This window comes from Adiantum capillus-veneris, chromosome 26 (assembly GCF_014529385.1).
Source record: "Adiantum capillus-veneris isolate H3 chromosome 26, ASM1452938v2, whole genome shotgun sequence".
Lineage (NCBI taxonomy): Eukaryota > Viridiplantae > Streptophyta > Polypodiopsida > Polypodiales > Pteridaceae > Adiantum > Adiantum capillus-veneris.
This window is the reverse complement of record NC_140956.1, coordinates 39974320-39988296: the sequence shown is the minus strand read 5'-3', so window position 1 is coordinate 39988296 and position 13977 is coordinate 39974320. Positions and strand designations below refer to the sequence as shown.

At 40.5% G+C, this 13977-nt stretch overlaps 1 protein-coding gene across 1 annotated transcript; it reads right to left on the bottom strand.

The window, feature by feature from the left end:
* Window positions 1-657: 657 nt before the first annotated feature.
* LOC147423304 (uncharacterized) lies at window positions 658-1141 on the bottom strand. Its single transcript, XM_086501640.1, has one exon. It carries the CDS (start codon window positions 1118-1120, stop codon window positions 701-703), a length of 420 nt encoding a protein of 139 aa, XP_086357766.1. The 5' UTR covers window positions 1121-1141; the 3' UTR covers window positions 658-700.
* Window positions 1142-13977: the final 12836 nt, after the last annotated feature.

Below are 13977 nucleotides of genomic sequence, written 5' to 3'. Positions count from 1 at the left end.
GAGCAGAAACTCTGATTTAGCCATCTACAAACTAACATAGGTAAAATTATCATCAATGCATCAAATAAAAGTAGGACTATCTATTGCAACAAAGCAATAGATAGGCCAAAAGCAATACTAACAAAAACTAGAACAGAATGTCAAAACAAACAAGCTATGTATCAAAAATACAAATTGCTGGGGCTGAATCCAAAATCAGGCCAAAATCGTCAAAAGAATCTCCCTTTGATTCTCCTCATTGATAGAAGAAGGAGAAGAAAAATATAATTTAAACATTGTAGGAACAATCCCAAAACCTTGATTGGTAGTAGTTAGGTTGGAGTATGTTTCAATCCTTTAACTTGAAACACACGGAACCTTAATTTTACTCCAGAAAAACACAAGCGATTATACATGGTAAGCACCCATAGCACCCTAGCAATTTAAAACTTTTCACATCTTACTTCAGTCTCGAAACAACTATCATTCATGACTGCATAAATCATAAGCTTGAATTTTCCTTGCCAATTTTGGCCAAGTGTAATATCATTTTCCGTACGAATATGGTTCCCTCCTTGGCTGATTGCCGACAACAGATGCCCGTACTTTTAACTTAAATCAACAAATGTCACCCCTGATCACACAACAACAAAATGCATGCAGACGAAGCAACCCATATGCCAGTGAAGAAAAGATCTGAATAAATTACACACCTACATGATCATTTACAATAGCGGTCCGCTTTCTGCTTGATCCTAACGTCCAGGGCTTCTTCCCTGGACACCGTTTTCTGGGTTTGGTAGCCAAAACGCTTGGTTTCGACAGGGAAAAGTTCTTCGTAAAGCTTGCTTTTCTTGCCTCCTTCGGGTGCATGGCCAGTGCCGCTGTCAAGTTCGGTGGTCTCTTCTGCCCCTTTTCCTTGTTCTGCTTCAACTTCTGTTGGATCCCTCAGATTCACCTCTTTCTGCTTCTTCTTCTTCTTCTTTTCGATCTTCTTTGCGGGGTCAAGGCCTCCCTTGAACGACAGCTTCGCTCGCTTGACCTTATCGTACGAAGAAGACGACATGTTTGTGTGCGTTACAGAGAAGATGCAATAAGAGATTTGAACTCGAGCCCAGAACGAAAAGCTTAAGAGGGGCATTAATTAATTAGAACGAGATGGAAATCTCTCTCTCTCTCTCTCTCTCTCTACAGCTCTGGTCCATGATGTTCATCATGTGAAGTGTCACACTATCTATAAATTGGATGCACGTACACACCACCACATTCATAGATAACCTGCGGTCCCATAAGTTTTGTGCTTAATACTAAATGCACAGTGTGGGCATCTCTCTACCAACCAAAAGCAGAGCAAGTTTTAATGTTGTGAAGTGTAAAAAGGACCCGAATTTGTTATATATGTATATATATATATATATATATATATATATATATATAAAGAGAGAGAGAGAGAGAGAGAGAAAGAAAGAACAAGCTGAACTTCTTTCAAGTTAACGCACACTCTAGGCCTACCCATCTCCAATTTAAGGGCATGCCTAGTAAGCAACACATCCACCAGAAACCCTAGCTGGTTTCATACTTGCCAAAGGAACAACTTGAAAATCCCTTTTTTTATAGACTAGTCCCATACCTTAGTCTGTATGGTATTTTTATTGCCGTTAGACGTCCCCCAATTAAGTGACACGTGTGCAAGGCATTTTTAAAGGGTCTATTGCTTTTTTGTTTGACAAATTCAGATGCCAGTAGACCCAGACTATCCTGTTTCCAAAAAAAAAAAGTGGAATAGCCTCCCATAAAGGGGGGTGTTGGGGCTAAGACCACAAAACTTCCTAAGCTGATTAGAAAGTTCAAAACCTATAGATGAGAAATTATCCAGATCTTGATTGTGAGATTGATCCATCCTTGAAACATTGACGATACTTTTAGAGAGTAGCTTAATACCATCTGAAGCATTTTTTATTATCAAAGCAAGGATCTTGACCCATTGATCAAAGGAAATTCAATGAACAAGAGATTAATTTGGGTCCAAAGATGCTTTCATAAAATAAGCATCGATGCCTCAACATCCTGAACACATTCTAAAACAAGTAAGAAAGCCTTTGAGAGAGAATCCATAGGTAAGGGAAGGCCTTGTGCCAAAGAGACAACCTAAAACATGACAAAATTCCAATTAACTTAAGACCATCTAGAAGCAAAATAGTCTTAGATAGATATAAGGAAAACGAGTCTAAAGAAATTAACAGGAATCAGTCCTTAAATACTAAGTCCAAAGTAGTCTATAGTAGAAAAAGAAACTATTCATAGTAATCTCATCATAGAGTCTTGATAGCTAGTAAACTAGAAAGTAAGGTTGAAATCTCACAATAGACTAAGAGATCATTAAAGATAGCAAAATCAACCTATTTTTTAGGGTTCAAAATAAAACATTTACTAGGGGACAGAGAGACTTGTACTATAGACTAAAATACATCACACGAATAGGTAAGCTATACTTATAATAACTAGTACATAATAGAGAAGCATAATATAGTAGACAAGTAAAATAAGGTGGTAGCCTTAATATCTTGATACTAGTCTACCAACTATCATGACTGTGTATTAGAGCCCCTCCTATTACAAGCCAAAAACAACACAGTTACGCGCTCATAAAAGGCAAAGTGTTAAAGATGTGGTATTAGGTAGACCCATCTGTTATCAGAGTATTCTGGGCAAAAAGATTTAATCAATTTTTTGTATGTCCTGAGGTGGAAGACTGGGTAATGGTAATACCATTTCCTAGCTACCTCTTTCAGTGTCTATGAAAAATACTCTCCCCACTCATCTTCATCAATATCTTTAAGCTCAACATATTGTTTGAACGCCTGAATATGGATATCTGGGTCATCCTTCTTACCCCATTAGAAAACTCGAAATGCAATCTTCAAATCAGTAGAATGTTCATAATGTTTGGATTCGTCTTTTGAGATTGATTTCTTCTCTTTGGTCTATCTTTCACTATAATGATCTATATCAGTGTCCCATTTGTCGTTGTCATCTCTCTGAGACAGTATCTGGCTCCATCTTCTTTTTTGACTTCCTATGTGATGATCTGTGACTTTTCCTATTGTCATCACTGTCTTCATTACACTTCTGACTTTTGCTCTTACCCTTTTGAGATCCATTGGAGTGAGAGCACCTCTCTGCTCTCTCCAAATGCCTTCACTTGGACTGGTGAGAATGCTGGGAATTCTCCCTATCCTCAGCATTACGTTGGTCCAAGTTTGCATATGTTTCATTTACAGGCTCATTGTTAGTGTGAGAGCCTCCCTCTAACTCCTATGGAATGGTATTGAAACGATTTGGTTCCTCCACGTGTTTGAGTGTGTGTGTGTGTGCAATGCAATGCGCATTCTTGGCTCTAGGTTGCTTCGTGTGTTTAATCGTTCATTATGGTTTGTTAATAATGATGTTTTTTATGAGACTAACCATGGAGAGAGGTAAGTAGGGCTAAGGGGAAGACAAACGACCCCTCATTCGTCATTTTTGGTTGAGGTTGGGTGTGGAAATGATCACAATCAATCACCCACCTAACCATAGGAACAATGGGACTAGATGGTAGCACCATGTTGCCTATAGTCTAGAGGCCTCATATTTTAAGCTTCATGTTGTTTGGGGTTCATTTGACATCATTATGGCCATTTGAGTCTTAGTTAGACCGCAGGGAAGACAAGCATTTTGGCTATTTCCTCATCTTACGTGCTTGTGACACCTCTCTCCTTAGTGCATTGTCATTAGGACATTGCATTTGACATTTCCATGCACTAGTTGGGTCAACTATGTCCTCGGATTGACATAATTTATGTTGGTTTGAGTTCTTACTAGGCTACTCCATCCGATCACAATGGCTCGACAACATTGGCACCATAGCCGAGGACATAGGACTTACACTAGCAGAGGAGATCGCGGTGAGGTTCTTCTTTATCCAATTACCGAGTGTCACAATTCATTACATTTATCCTTAGGTAGGAGCGTCACTGAGGCATGGTGAGCTCTTAAGTAGACTTAGGAGTCGAGCTCCTTTGGTTGCCACATAGGTTAGGACGACCTTAGTTGTTGGTTTTAGTGCATTATGCATTGAATCCGCACGTCGAGTCTTGTTGTAGTTTGTGTCTAGTAGGTGGTTGCAGTGAGTTGTGATTAGAGTAAAAAATTATGCTATCTTTTACACCGCTATCACTTCATTTTATTATGTTTTGTTTTTGTTTTTGTTACTTCATTGTTTTAGGTTATAGATAGGGGGAGTATTTAGGTAAAGACTTAGTTTTGGTGTTGCATATCAGTCGAAGTTTCTTTTGAGTGCCATATTGCAACTTTTAACAACTTAAAAAGTGATTTGAACATGCAAAAAATGTGCATAACTTGTGACTTGAGAAATTCTTGTTTGTGCACTTGCATATACCTTAGAAGGACATATCTGGAAATTTTGATTGTTGTTTAATTCATCAACTGTCCAAAATAACGGATTTTTCATTTAAAGTTAACTTTGAGAACCAGCTAAACTAAACCATTTTAAGGAAGTGATTTTAAGTGGTGGAGGATGTCTTTGAGTAACACAGGAGCATAGCCTAAGCTACAGAAACTGACTTGGTTCAAAAAGCTTACCAGTGGCAGCAACCGTGGTCATTGCCAATTGCCCCATTTTCATAGATTAAGCATATCATCAGGACCCTCATACTCTATACAACAAGAATCCAATTACCCCAAGTCCAAACGATCTACAGATTGCCAGACCAAGACAAAATTGTCCATAAGTGGCCAAAGTTGAAGGTTTTGTGTCACTAGACTGACCAAATCTCATCAGTTTATGTCCAACATAAGGGAAAAATACTCCACATAGGAAACCCTAGCTATAGGAAGCATTAGGTTTTCAAAAGTCCACCAGTGGTACTGACCACGGTCATTGCCATAGTGCTCAAAAAGCTGCAAGAGTGGTTCCAGTTGATTCCCAACAGTGCATAGAACCCAAATTAACCTACTTCATCTCAATTGAATAGGTGTAAGACCACAAAATTGCCCAAAACAATGAGGTAGAAAGCCAAATTATGGCACCAAGGTGAAACAGAGGCCAAAAAGTGTCAAAACACCTCATACATAGTACATAGACTCATCTCACAGTGACAATCAGTAGGAAGTGACTAGGTTGAAGTCACTGCCACCTGGCCCAGATTTGAGATTTAAGAATACCTGAACATAGATTACCTTAAGAGGTTCCTAGAAGTACCCTTGTTCACTGAAATAGACTCCATAATCGCTCTTAAAGACCTTGTGGAAGTTAGGGCTTGACTTTTCAAAATTTTGACTTGAGTTTCAAATTTGTTTGCAATCTTTGTAAATTTTAGTGAAGATTTTGAAAGAGAAATATGGACTAAGCACTCAAAAGGCCAAGAGGAAAGTGCTTGATCGTGTGTATACAGGTATCCAATTTATCCAAAAGCAAAGGTTATACAAAGGAGCTAGCTAACCTTACAAGTAAGAGGTTGGGGTTTTTACAAGAGCCTCTATCTTATTTCATGTATTTGAGATCGGGTAAATATCTTTTGAGAAACGGTAGAGTAGCGGCTGACCAAGGTAGTTTTGTGTCTTCCAAAGAGAGTGTCAATCAAGTGAGGCTTGACCCACTATCGACTATCATAGAAGAGGATTGTGAGACCGACACCTCTTTTGACAAGTCATTTTACTTGATGTCTAGCCAGTAACTAGGAGGCTTCTAGCAACACAGAGCTACAAGAGGTAGCACCTCCCAAATCTCGTTGACTGTTGGAATTAGGGTTGCAGAGAAATGCACACAGCTTGGAGAAGACGAAGGAAGCTCAAGGCACACAAATGAGACTGTATTACTTAGTGTGCAATGGAAAGATAGATAGCCCTAGAGTGATGGGAGTATATACAATGCACGGGGGAAAAAACCTCCTAACCTTGACAGTCCTAGTGTGTTCAAATCCCCCCTGGAGTGATGCGGTGAAAGAGAGCTTGCACATGAGTAAATGGAAGTGCCATGTATATGGTAACAAATCCCCCCTGAAGTGATGCGGTGAACGAGAGCTTGCACATGAGTAAAGGGAAGTGCCATGCCCTAAGGACATGATCAGTCCACAAAGGGGAGTAAGCCCAAAGCTTTGCGGAAAGCTTTGAGCTTCTCACGAGACAATGCCTTTGTGAAAAGATCTGCTAGGTTGTCCTGTGTTGGCACATAAGCCAAGTTGATCTCTCCTGTTGAGAGCCTCTCCCTGACATAGTGGTAATGCACCTCAATGTGCTTTGTGCGAGCATGAAAAACTGGGTTCCTCACAACTGCCTATGCGCTCTGATTGTCAGTGTAGATAGTGTCGGCAATGTCCTATCCAACACCCAAATCAGCCATAAGGCGTCTGAGCCATACACACTCAACCATAGCTGTGAAGATTGCCCTGTACTCAGCCTCACAACTAGAAGTGTCCACATTAGGTTGCTTCTTGATCAACCATGATATACATGAACTACCAAGCATGAAACAAAAACCACTTGTGGACAACAATCAGCCCAATCTGAGTCTGAAAAAGCATGTAAGTCTGGCAGCAATGATCCCCCCTTGGGATAAAACAAGCCAAGATGTAAAGTGACACTAAGGTAGCGGAAAATCCTCTTGACAGCCTACCAATGCTTAGACCCTAGTCTATGCATAAATCTGCTGACCTGTGAGACTGCAAACTGAATATCCGACCTCCTGTTGCATACATAAATGAGGCATCCAACAGCAGTTTGGTAAAGAGTGACATCTGTAGGATCACCAGCATCATGAAGACTCAATTTTAAACCTGTTTCCATGGGAGTGGCAATAGGTTTGCAATCCTCAAGTCCAAACTTACATAGCAATGTCTCTATGTAACTTTTCTGACACAAGGCAATACCACCATCATGCTACTTAAACTGTATACCCAAGGATGCAGCAACCCCAGATCTTTCATCTTGAAAGTAGCATTCAAATCAGCTTTAAATTCAGTAATATGTCTCTCATTTGGTCTAGTGATCAGCAAATCATCTATATAAAGAACCACAATGAGAAGTACATCACCCTCATGCTTTACCCACAATGAGAAGTACATCACCCTCACACTTTACATACAATGTGCTTTCTGTTGGACTGTTATGAAAGCCTCATTTGACCAAATGAGTGTCAGTTTTCTCATACCAAGCACAAGGAGATTCCTTCAACCCATACAAAGCCTTCTTACATATGCACACTTTGTCCTCTTGTCCTTTCTTGATAAAACCGCAAGGCTGTGTTACATACACTTCCTCAAATATGTCACCATTCAAGAAAGCAGTAACAATGTCTGATTGATGTACATCCCAACCAAAGTGAGCTACCAATGCACATAGAAAACGCATAGTAGTCAGACGAAAAGTGGGAGAAAAAGTCTCTTCATAATCTATGCCTTTTTGTTGTGCATAACCCTTTGCACCAAGCCGAGCCTTATGGCGATGGATCTCACCATCTGGCTTGCGTTTCAACTTGTAAACCCACTTCGTACCAAGGGCCTTTTTGCCATAAATTCCATGTGTCATTTTCTATAAGTGCATCATATTCTGATTGCATGGCAGCCATCCAATTTTTTGAATTTTGTGCTTCATCAAAAGACAAAGGCTCCTCAACATCATGTAAGCTAGACACAATCAAAGCATAACAATCTGATGCATAAGATGCATGGCCAGAGCCTAAACGAGTACGACTAGACAAAGGTGCATCCAATTTACTGTCACACAATGTATGCACCAACCATTTTGGCATACCTCTAGCCTGCTCATTTTCAGCCCTTTCCTCATCAAGTACATCATGTACATCTGCATCACTAATAGGCTGATCTGTAACATTTTTGGAAACCCCCATAGGCTGTACATTTGCCTCCACCACTAAAAAGAGTCAACAAAGTGTCATAAATGTCGTGTGATCATCTTACATTACTGTCTCTAGTGCATGATGACAGCAAGGGGGGCTGAACAGAATCTTCCACAAACACTACATCCCATGAAACCAAAATATGCTTTGTTTGCAGATGATACAACCTATAACCTTTGCTTTCAGCACTATAACCAACAAAAATTACATTTGACAGTCTTATCATCCAATTTTTTGTGTTGTGTTTGTGGCACCAAAGCATATGCCAAACAGCCAAGAATGCTCAATAGAAGGCTTTCTATCATGCCATGCTTCATATGGAGTAATAGACTACAAAGCTTTTGTAGGACACCTGTTAAGTACATAAGTGGCAGACATGATGGCCTCAAGCCAAAAAGAATGCGGCAAAGCTTGACTTTTGACCATACATCGTGCCATTTCTATAAGTGACCTGTTTTTCCTCTGAGCAACACCATTTTGTTGAGGCATATAAGGCACTGTACATTGGTGTTTTATCCCACGACTAGCTAGAAATGCATTAAATTAAAGAGACATATACTCCCCCCCTCGATCGGAACGGAGGGTGCCCATAGTACATTTCGAGACATTTTCAACCATAGCCACAAATTGTTTGAAGCACATAAAAACTTCGGACTTCGCATTAAGCGGAAATACCCATGCATTCCTGGAGTAATCATGAATGAAAGTCACAAAGTAAAGGTAATTGCCCAAGGACGGAGTTTGCATGGGCCCACAAACATCACTATGCACAAGCTGCAACTTGCATGTGGCCCTAACTGAACCATCCTTTGGAAACTTCGAACGCTGCATCTTACCCAAAATACAGCCTTCACAAACATGTTTGACAGGCATTTCAAGAGGCGGCAAAGAAGCGACCATATCAGATTTTTTCAAACGTAGCAAACTGGCAAAATTCAGATGCCCAAAACGTGCATGCCACAGTTTTGCATCTGAAATAGCCCTTGAATCTGCAACTGCATTTGCAAAATTTTGTCCACACTTGTCATACAAAGTGAGCTTATACAACCCACGGCCAAAAGGGCAGATGCAACAATTTCATCACCAAAATTGAGATCATGAACTGTACATCTGTCATCCGCAAATTTGACTACAAGTCCATGTCTAGCAAGTGCAGATACAGACAAAAGAAGATTCTTGATCCCAAGTACATAAAGTGCATCAACAAGTGTGAAAGAACTGCCATTTGCAGCAGTAAGCACAATCTTTCCAACTCCTTGAACCTGATAAGAGGCATTGTTGACACAAATGTCTAAATTCCCATGAGAGACAGACTCGAGAGAGATGAACAATTCACGATGTGAGGTAATGTGCTTTGTAGCACTACTATCAAAATACCACACATCTGAATCTACAGCAACTGACATGCATGCATCATCAACAGCAGGATTGTAAGTGCACTCTGCACTAAAAGCCCAACATCAGCATCACAGTCTCCTTTCACAGAAGACTCAACAATGGCTGCATTTGTAGTTGAACCAGCATTTGCAGTGGAACCACCCTCTTTCTTCTTAGCCTCTTTGGCCTTCAACTTAGGACACTGCTTGATCAAGTGATCATTAGCTTTACAATAATGGCAACGCATCTTCTTTTAGCCCTTATCACCAAAATGTCCAGATGAATTGTTGCCAGCAGAAGCATTAGGAACGGAAGTTTTGCCACTCGCAACAGAACCATAAGAAGTAGCTGCATAGCTGTTACCACCCTTTCTTTGAGAAGCAATAAAAGTCTGTTCAACTGCACGCTGCCTAGTCCTATTTTTTCTGGAAAGTGACTCTTGCACCAGCAACAATGTGCATAATGCAATCAAACTTGACAACTTCAGGATTTACTTAATTCATAAGTCTCCAAGTATTAGCAAAAGTCTGGTAAGAATCTGGTAAGGCATCAAGAATAGTCTGCACAAGGGAACTATCTGAAATGACTTCACCTGCATAAATAAGTTGCTCATTGATATCCTTGACACCAGCAAGGAAAGTATCCATATCATCTTCCTCATGCATAATCTTCGATTCCAGCTCTTTATGCAGAAAAGAAATTTTAGCCTCATTACGGCTTGCATAAAGACCTGCTAGAATATCCCAAGCCTATTTTGCAAATTTTGCTGAACGAATGTGAGGAGTAATGGAGCACTTCACAGACAACACAATCAATGCATGAGCCTGCACATCCTTTACATCCCAAAGAGCTTGTTCTGCCGTAGGCAAAACAACTCTAATAGCAGCAAGACCTGCAACATCCTCAACATCGCCTACATCCTCAGAACCAGGGTGTACATCAATATTCCAGATGCCCTTTGACACAAGAACATGTTGCATCATGTAAGCCCACATAGGGTAATTGTCCCCATCCAACCTGTCCTCAGCAGCAAACATCTTGAACACGTCTATATTGTTGTCAGCCATGGAAAATGTCTGCACCTGATGTGAAAACTACCCGAAATGAGGAGAAACTGAGTGAGACTAGCACATGCTATATAGCACAACCCGCAGTAGACTGTATAGGACCTATTCTCTAGAAAACGGCACTGACAAAAATTCTGCACAAAATGACAAAATTGCCTGTGCAGACCTAGGTGTAGTGGAAATAAAGGTGAAATGAGCCCGAATCATAAATCTGAGCAGACTAAGCTCTACAAGTCTCCCCGAAATTTTTGTCGACCTATGAATGCTCAGCAAAGCTCACTGAAATTGGAGAAAGTGAGCATGCGTGTGCTGGAGCTGCTAGCGGCTACGCCCGGGAGGATGCAAACTGCTCTGATACCAGTTTTTGGAATTAGGGTTGCTGAGAAACACACACAGCTTGGAGAAGATGAAGGAAGCTCAAGGCACACAACTGAGAGTGTATTACTTAGTGTGCAATGGAAAGATAGAAATCCCTAGAGTGATGTGGCGTATATACAATGCACGGGGGGGAAAATGTCCTAACGAGGGAAAAAATGCCCCGACGGTCCTAGTGTGTTCACTCACATCACTACCACATGTATATGGTAACATTGACCATGTTGAAATACATGAAAATCTTCCTGGAGGGATCAAACATGCATGGATCCCTAGTTATGCAACACTGGAGGATGCAAATGAATATATATTGAAGAACTACTTTCTCAAGGATTAGAAATAATCCGAGTATATGATGATGCTGATAGATTTCACGATGAAGAATGGAATCACTGCCTTATTTTAAGAGAACCAAAAAACTACAACCAGTATGAAGAAGGGAATCACTGCCTTATTTTAAGAGAACCAAAAAACTACAACCAGTATGGAGAGAACGCAGAAAAAGGGAAGATGGTCATGGAGACACAAGAACTACCTCCTAAGATTGATCTTCCTAGAGCCTTATGTGTTCGTGACAAGAGAGTGACAAGAGTGGCTACGGTTCATGATAATGTAGGGATTTACAAGCATGGGGATGGGAGAGCCATCTCTTACTACCAATGCATGTAACTCTATGCTAAAGAATTAAGCACATACAAGGTCATGTACTTGTTTTCCTATGACACGCCAGTAGGAATTGACGTCATTTTTGTTGACAAGTACGGACGTGAATATGAGTCAATCCTTCCTAGGGATGTAGAAAGAGTGATAGCTCTATAAGTGTTGACACGTAGAGAGACAAAGGCCCATACATACCCCTAGCAAGTCCACAAATCCCTTTGCAAATGAATACAACACCACATTGTATACAAATAGACAACCATTGCCCAACCCTCAAGACCAGCTAACAACATTGTTATCATTGCAAGCATGGCTCCAACATTATGCAACATCAAAACAGAACGCAAACAGAGGTGGTTATCAAGCCGTGTCAAGGCTAGGAGCACCACCACAACCATCACCACTCCATCAGGAGTACTAAGATGAGAGTGGGACGAGAATGCAAAATTTGGTAGGGATAGAAGGGCCACACCAAGATTGAGAGCAAAGCGAAAGGGTTTAAAGAGAGAAATAACCACCTGCAAGACCAACCAGGAATTATGGATCAGGAGCACCTCTAGTGGCGAAACCCTTACAATACCTTAGACTAGAAAGAGTTCATAGAGGAGGACTAGGAGACCCTATGCTTAGGTCAGTGGATCACCATAGGATCAAACCATCCCAAGTCTATAAATGGGTGAACAAGAAGTATTATGGGAACAAAGATCCAAGGGATCACATGGTAGCCTTTGTGCACGTAATATAGATGAGGAAGTTTTAGATTTTCCAATGCAATTTGCAAGATTTGGACCGACTCTCGAAGAGGACGCTACCACCAAGTTTGATTCTGTGGAACGTAGGTATTTTGAGTAAATCAAGGACGTGTTGAGGAGCTTATCAAGGAATTCTCTCAAAGAGGAATAGCTCATAACACCGTCTCGCAAATCCATAAATTTAAGTAGAAAGAGGGAAAATCTCTCTTTTCCAATTGTTCGGCCTTGATTTTCTTGAGAATTTTGTCAAGGTCAAGGTTATCTTCTCTAGTAGAAGAACTACCAACCCAGTCAAGGTAAATGCTCATTTTTATCCAAGGAGTGAGGAACGTAGATCTCCAAAAAGATCTACACATGAAAAAGAGCGCTACATTGAACGAGTTAACGAAAGAAGCTCTATATTTGGTAGATAATTGTGTTGTCTACAAGGAAGGAGATTTCAAGGATTTAGATGATGATTCCTCAACATAGCATAGTGGATCCAAGTCTGCCAAGTCAGTACAAAAATTAAAATATTCTCTAAATCAAGAACATCTCATCGAAGAAGTGCTCAAGAGGATTAATCCATTTGCCAAGCTACAAATTAAGAAACCTAAGTGGTGTGAGATAGAGTAGAAATGGACAAATCACGTGACTGAAGAGTGCTATTACAACAAGGGGTACGTAAAAGAACACCACTATGCCCCACAAGCCCAAGTAGCACAAGCGCAAGTCCCATCAATGCCAAGATACATAGTAGGAATTCTTCTCGTACCAGTAAGAGTTGAAAGACCACAACCAGACTTAGGACAAAAACCTCCACTACTAGGAAAGAGACCTGTAGGAATGAGAGATTCACCAATTGTAGAAGAGCCTGAGGAGCAGGCACTTGTGCCAATCCTTGCATATTGCAAGGAGCCTAGTGGATATATGACCAATACGGGATATTATCCACATGAAGAACCAAAAGTGCCAAAACCATGGAGCATGATTGGATCTGTTGGACCACCGGCTGCTACACATGTTTTAGAAGAAGGTAGATACAATTTAGATGAACGCACATTGTTATTCATAGCTAATGGAGGATTAATGGGATCAAGACCTGCTTATCCGCAGAGAGCTTCTCAAGGAGCACCTCAACAACCTAGAGGACCATGTTATTAAGTGTGGTGGTGACCACTTGATGAAAGAATGTCCTCACATGGAGATCATAAGAGTGAATGGATATTGTCCTGATTTTAGAATCACTCATTTGATTTTTGATTGCCCAAGGAACCCTAACAAAGGAGAAAAAGTGGCATTGAATATACTAGAGGCAATACCATCTAGTAGTGGATCAGAAAACAAAAATGTGATACCAATCCACGTAATCACAAGAGCACAAGCTCAGAAAATGGCAAACAAACCTATCATAGAAGAACCAAAAATAGATATGATTGGCATTGGACGTAAGGGTTAGCGAAACACGTAGAAAGCTAGGAAGGCTAGGATGAAAGCTAGGAAGGAACGTGAACAAAATTCCTTAGCTAAAGAATTGAAACCAACAAAAGAAAAATTGACAAAACTTGAAGAAGAAACAAATAAAGAAGAGGAAACCCCTGAGGAAGTACCAGAGAGCCAAGCATAGTTGAGAAAACCAAGAGCGCTAGCTCAGAAGGATCAATTTTGGTAGAAAAAGTTAACGAATCATTAGATGCCCTCCTTAAAGCATATGACGCATGGCTAAAAAATAATCAAACTCAAGAACAAAGGTGGATGACATATCCACGTGCGAAACTAGAGAAGCAAAGGCTTGACATAGAAAATGATTCAAACAGCCCAAGCTTTACTAGAACCTCCAATTGGGAGACCGGAGGATGTGATAATCGTCATA

Bases quoted from the DNA above. Each gene is read 5' to 3' on its own strand.
- LOC147423304 (XM_086501640.1), bottom strand. From the start codon at position 1,120: ATGCCCCTCTTAAGCTTTTCGTTCTGGGCTCGAGTTCAAATCTCTTAT.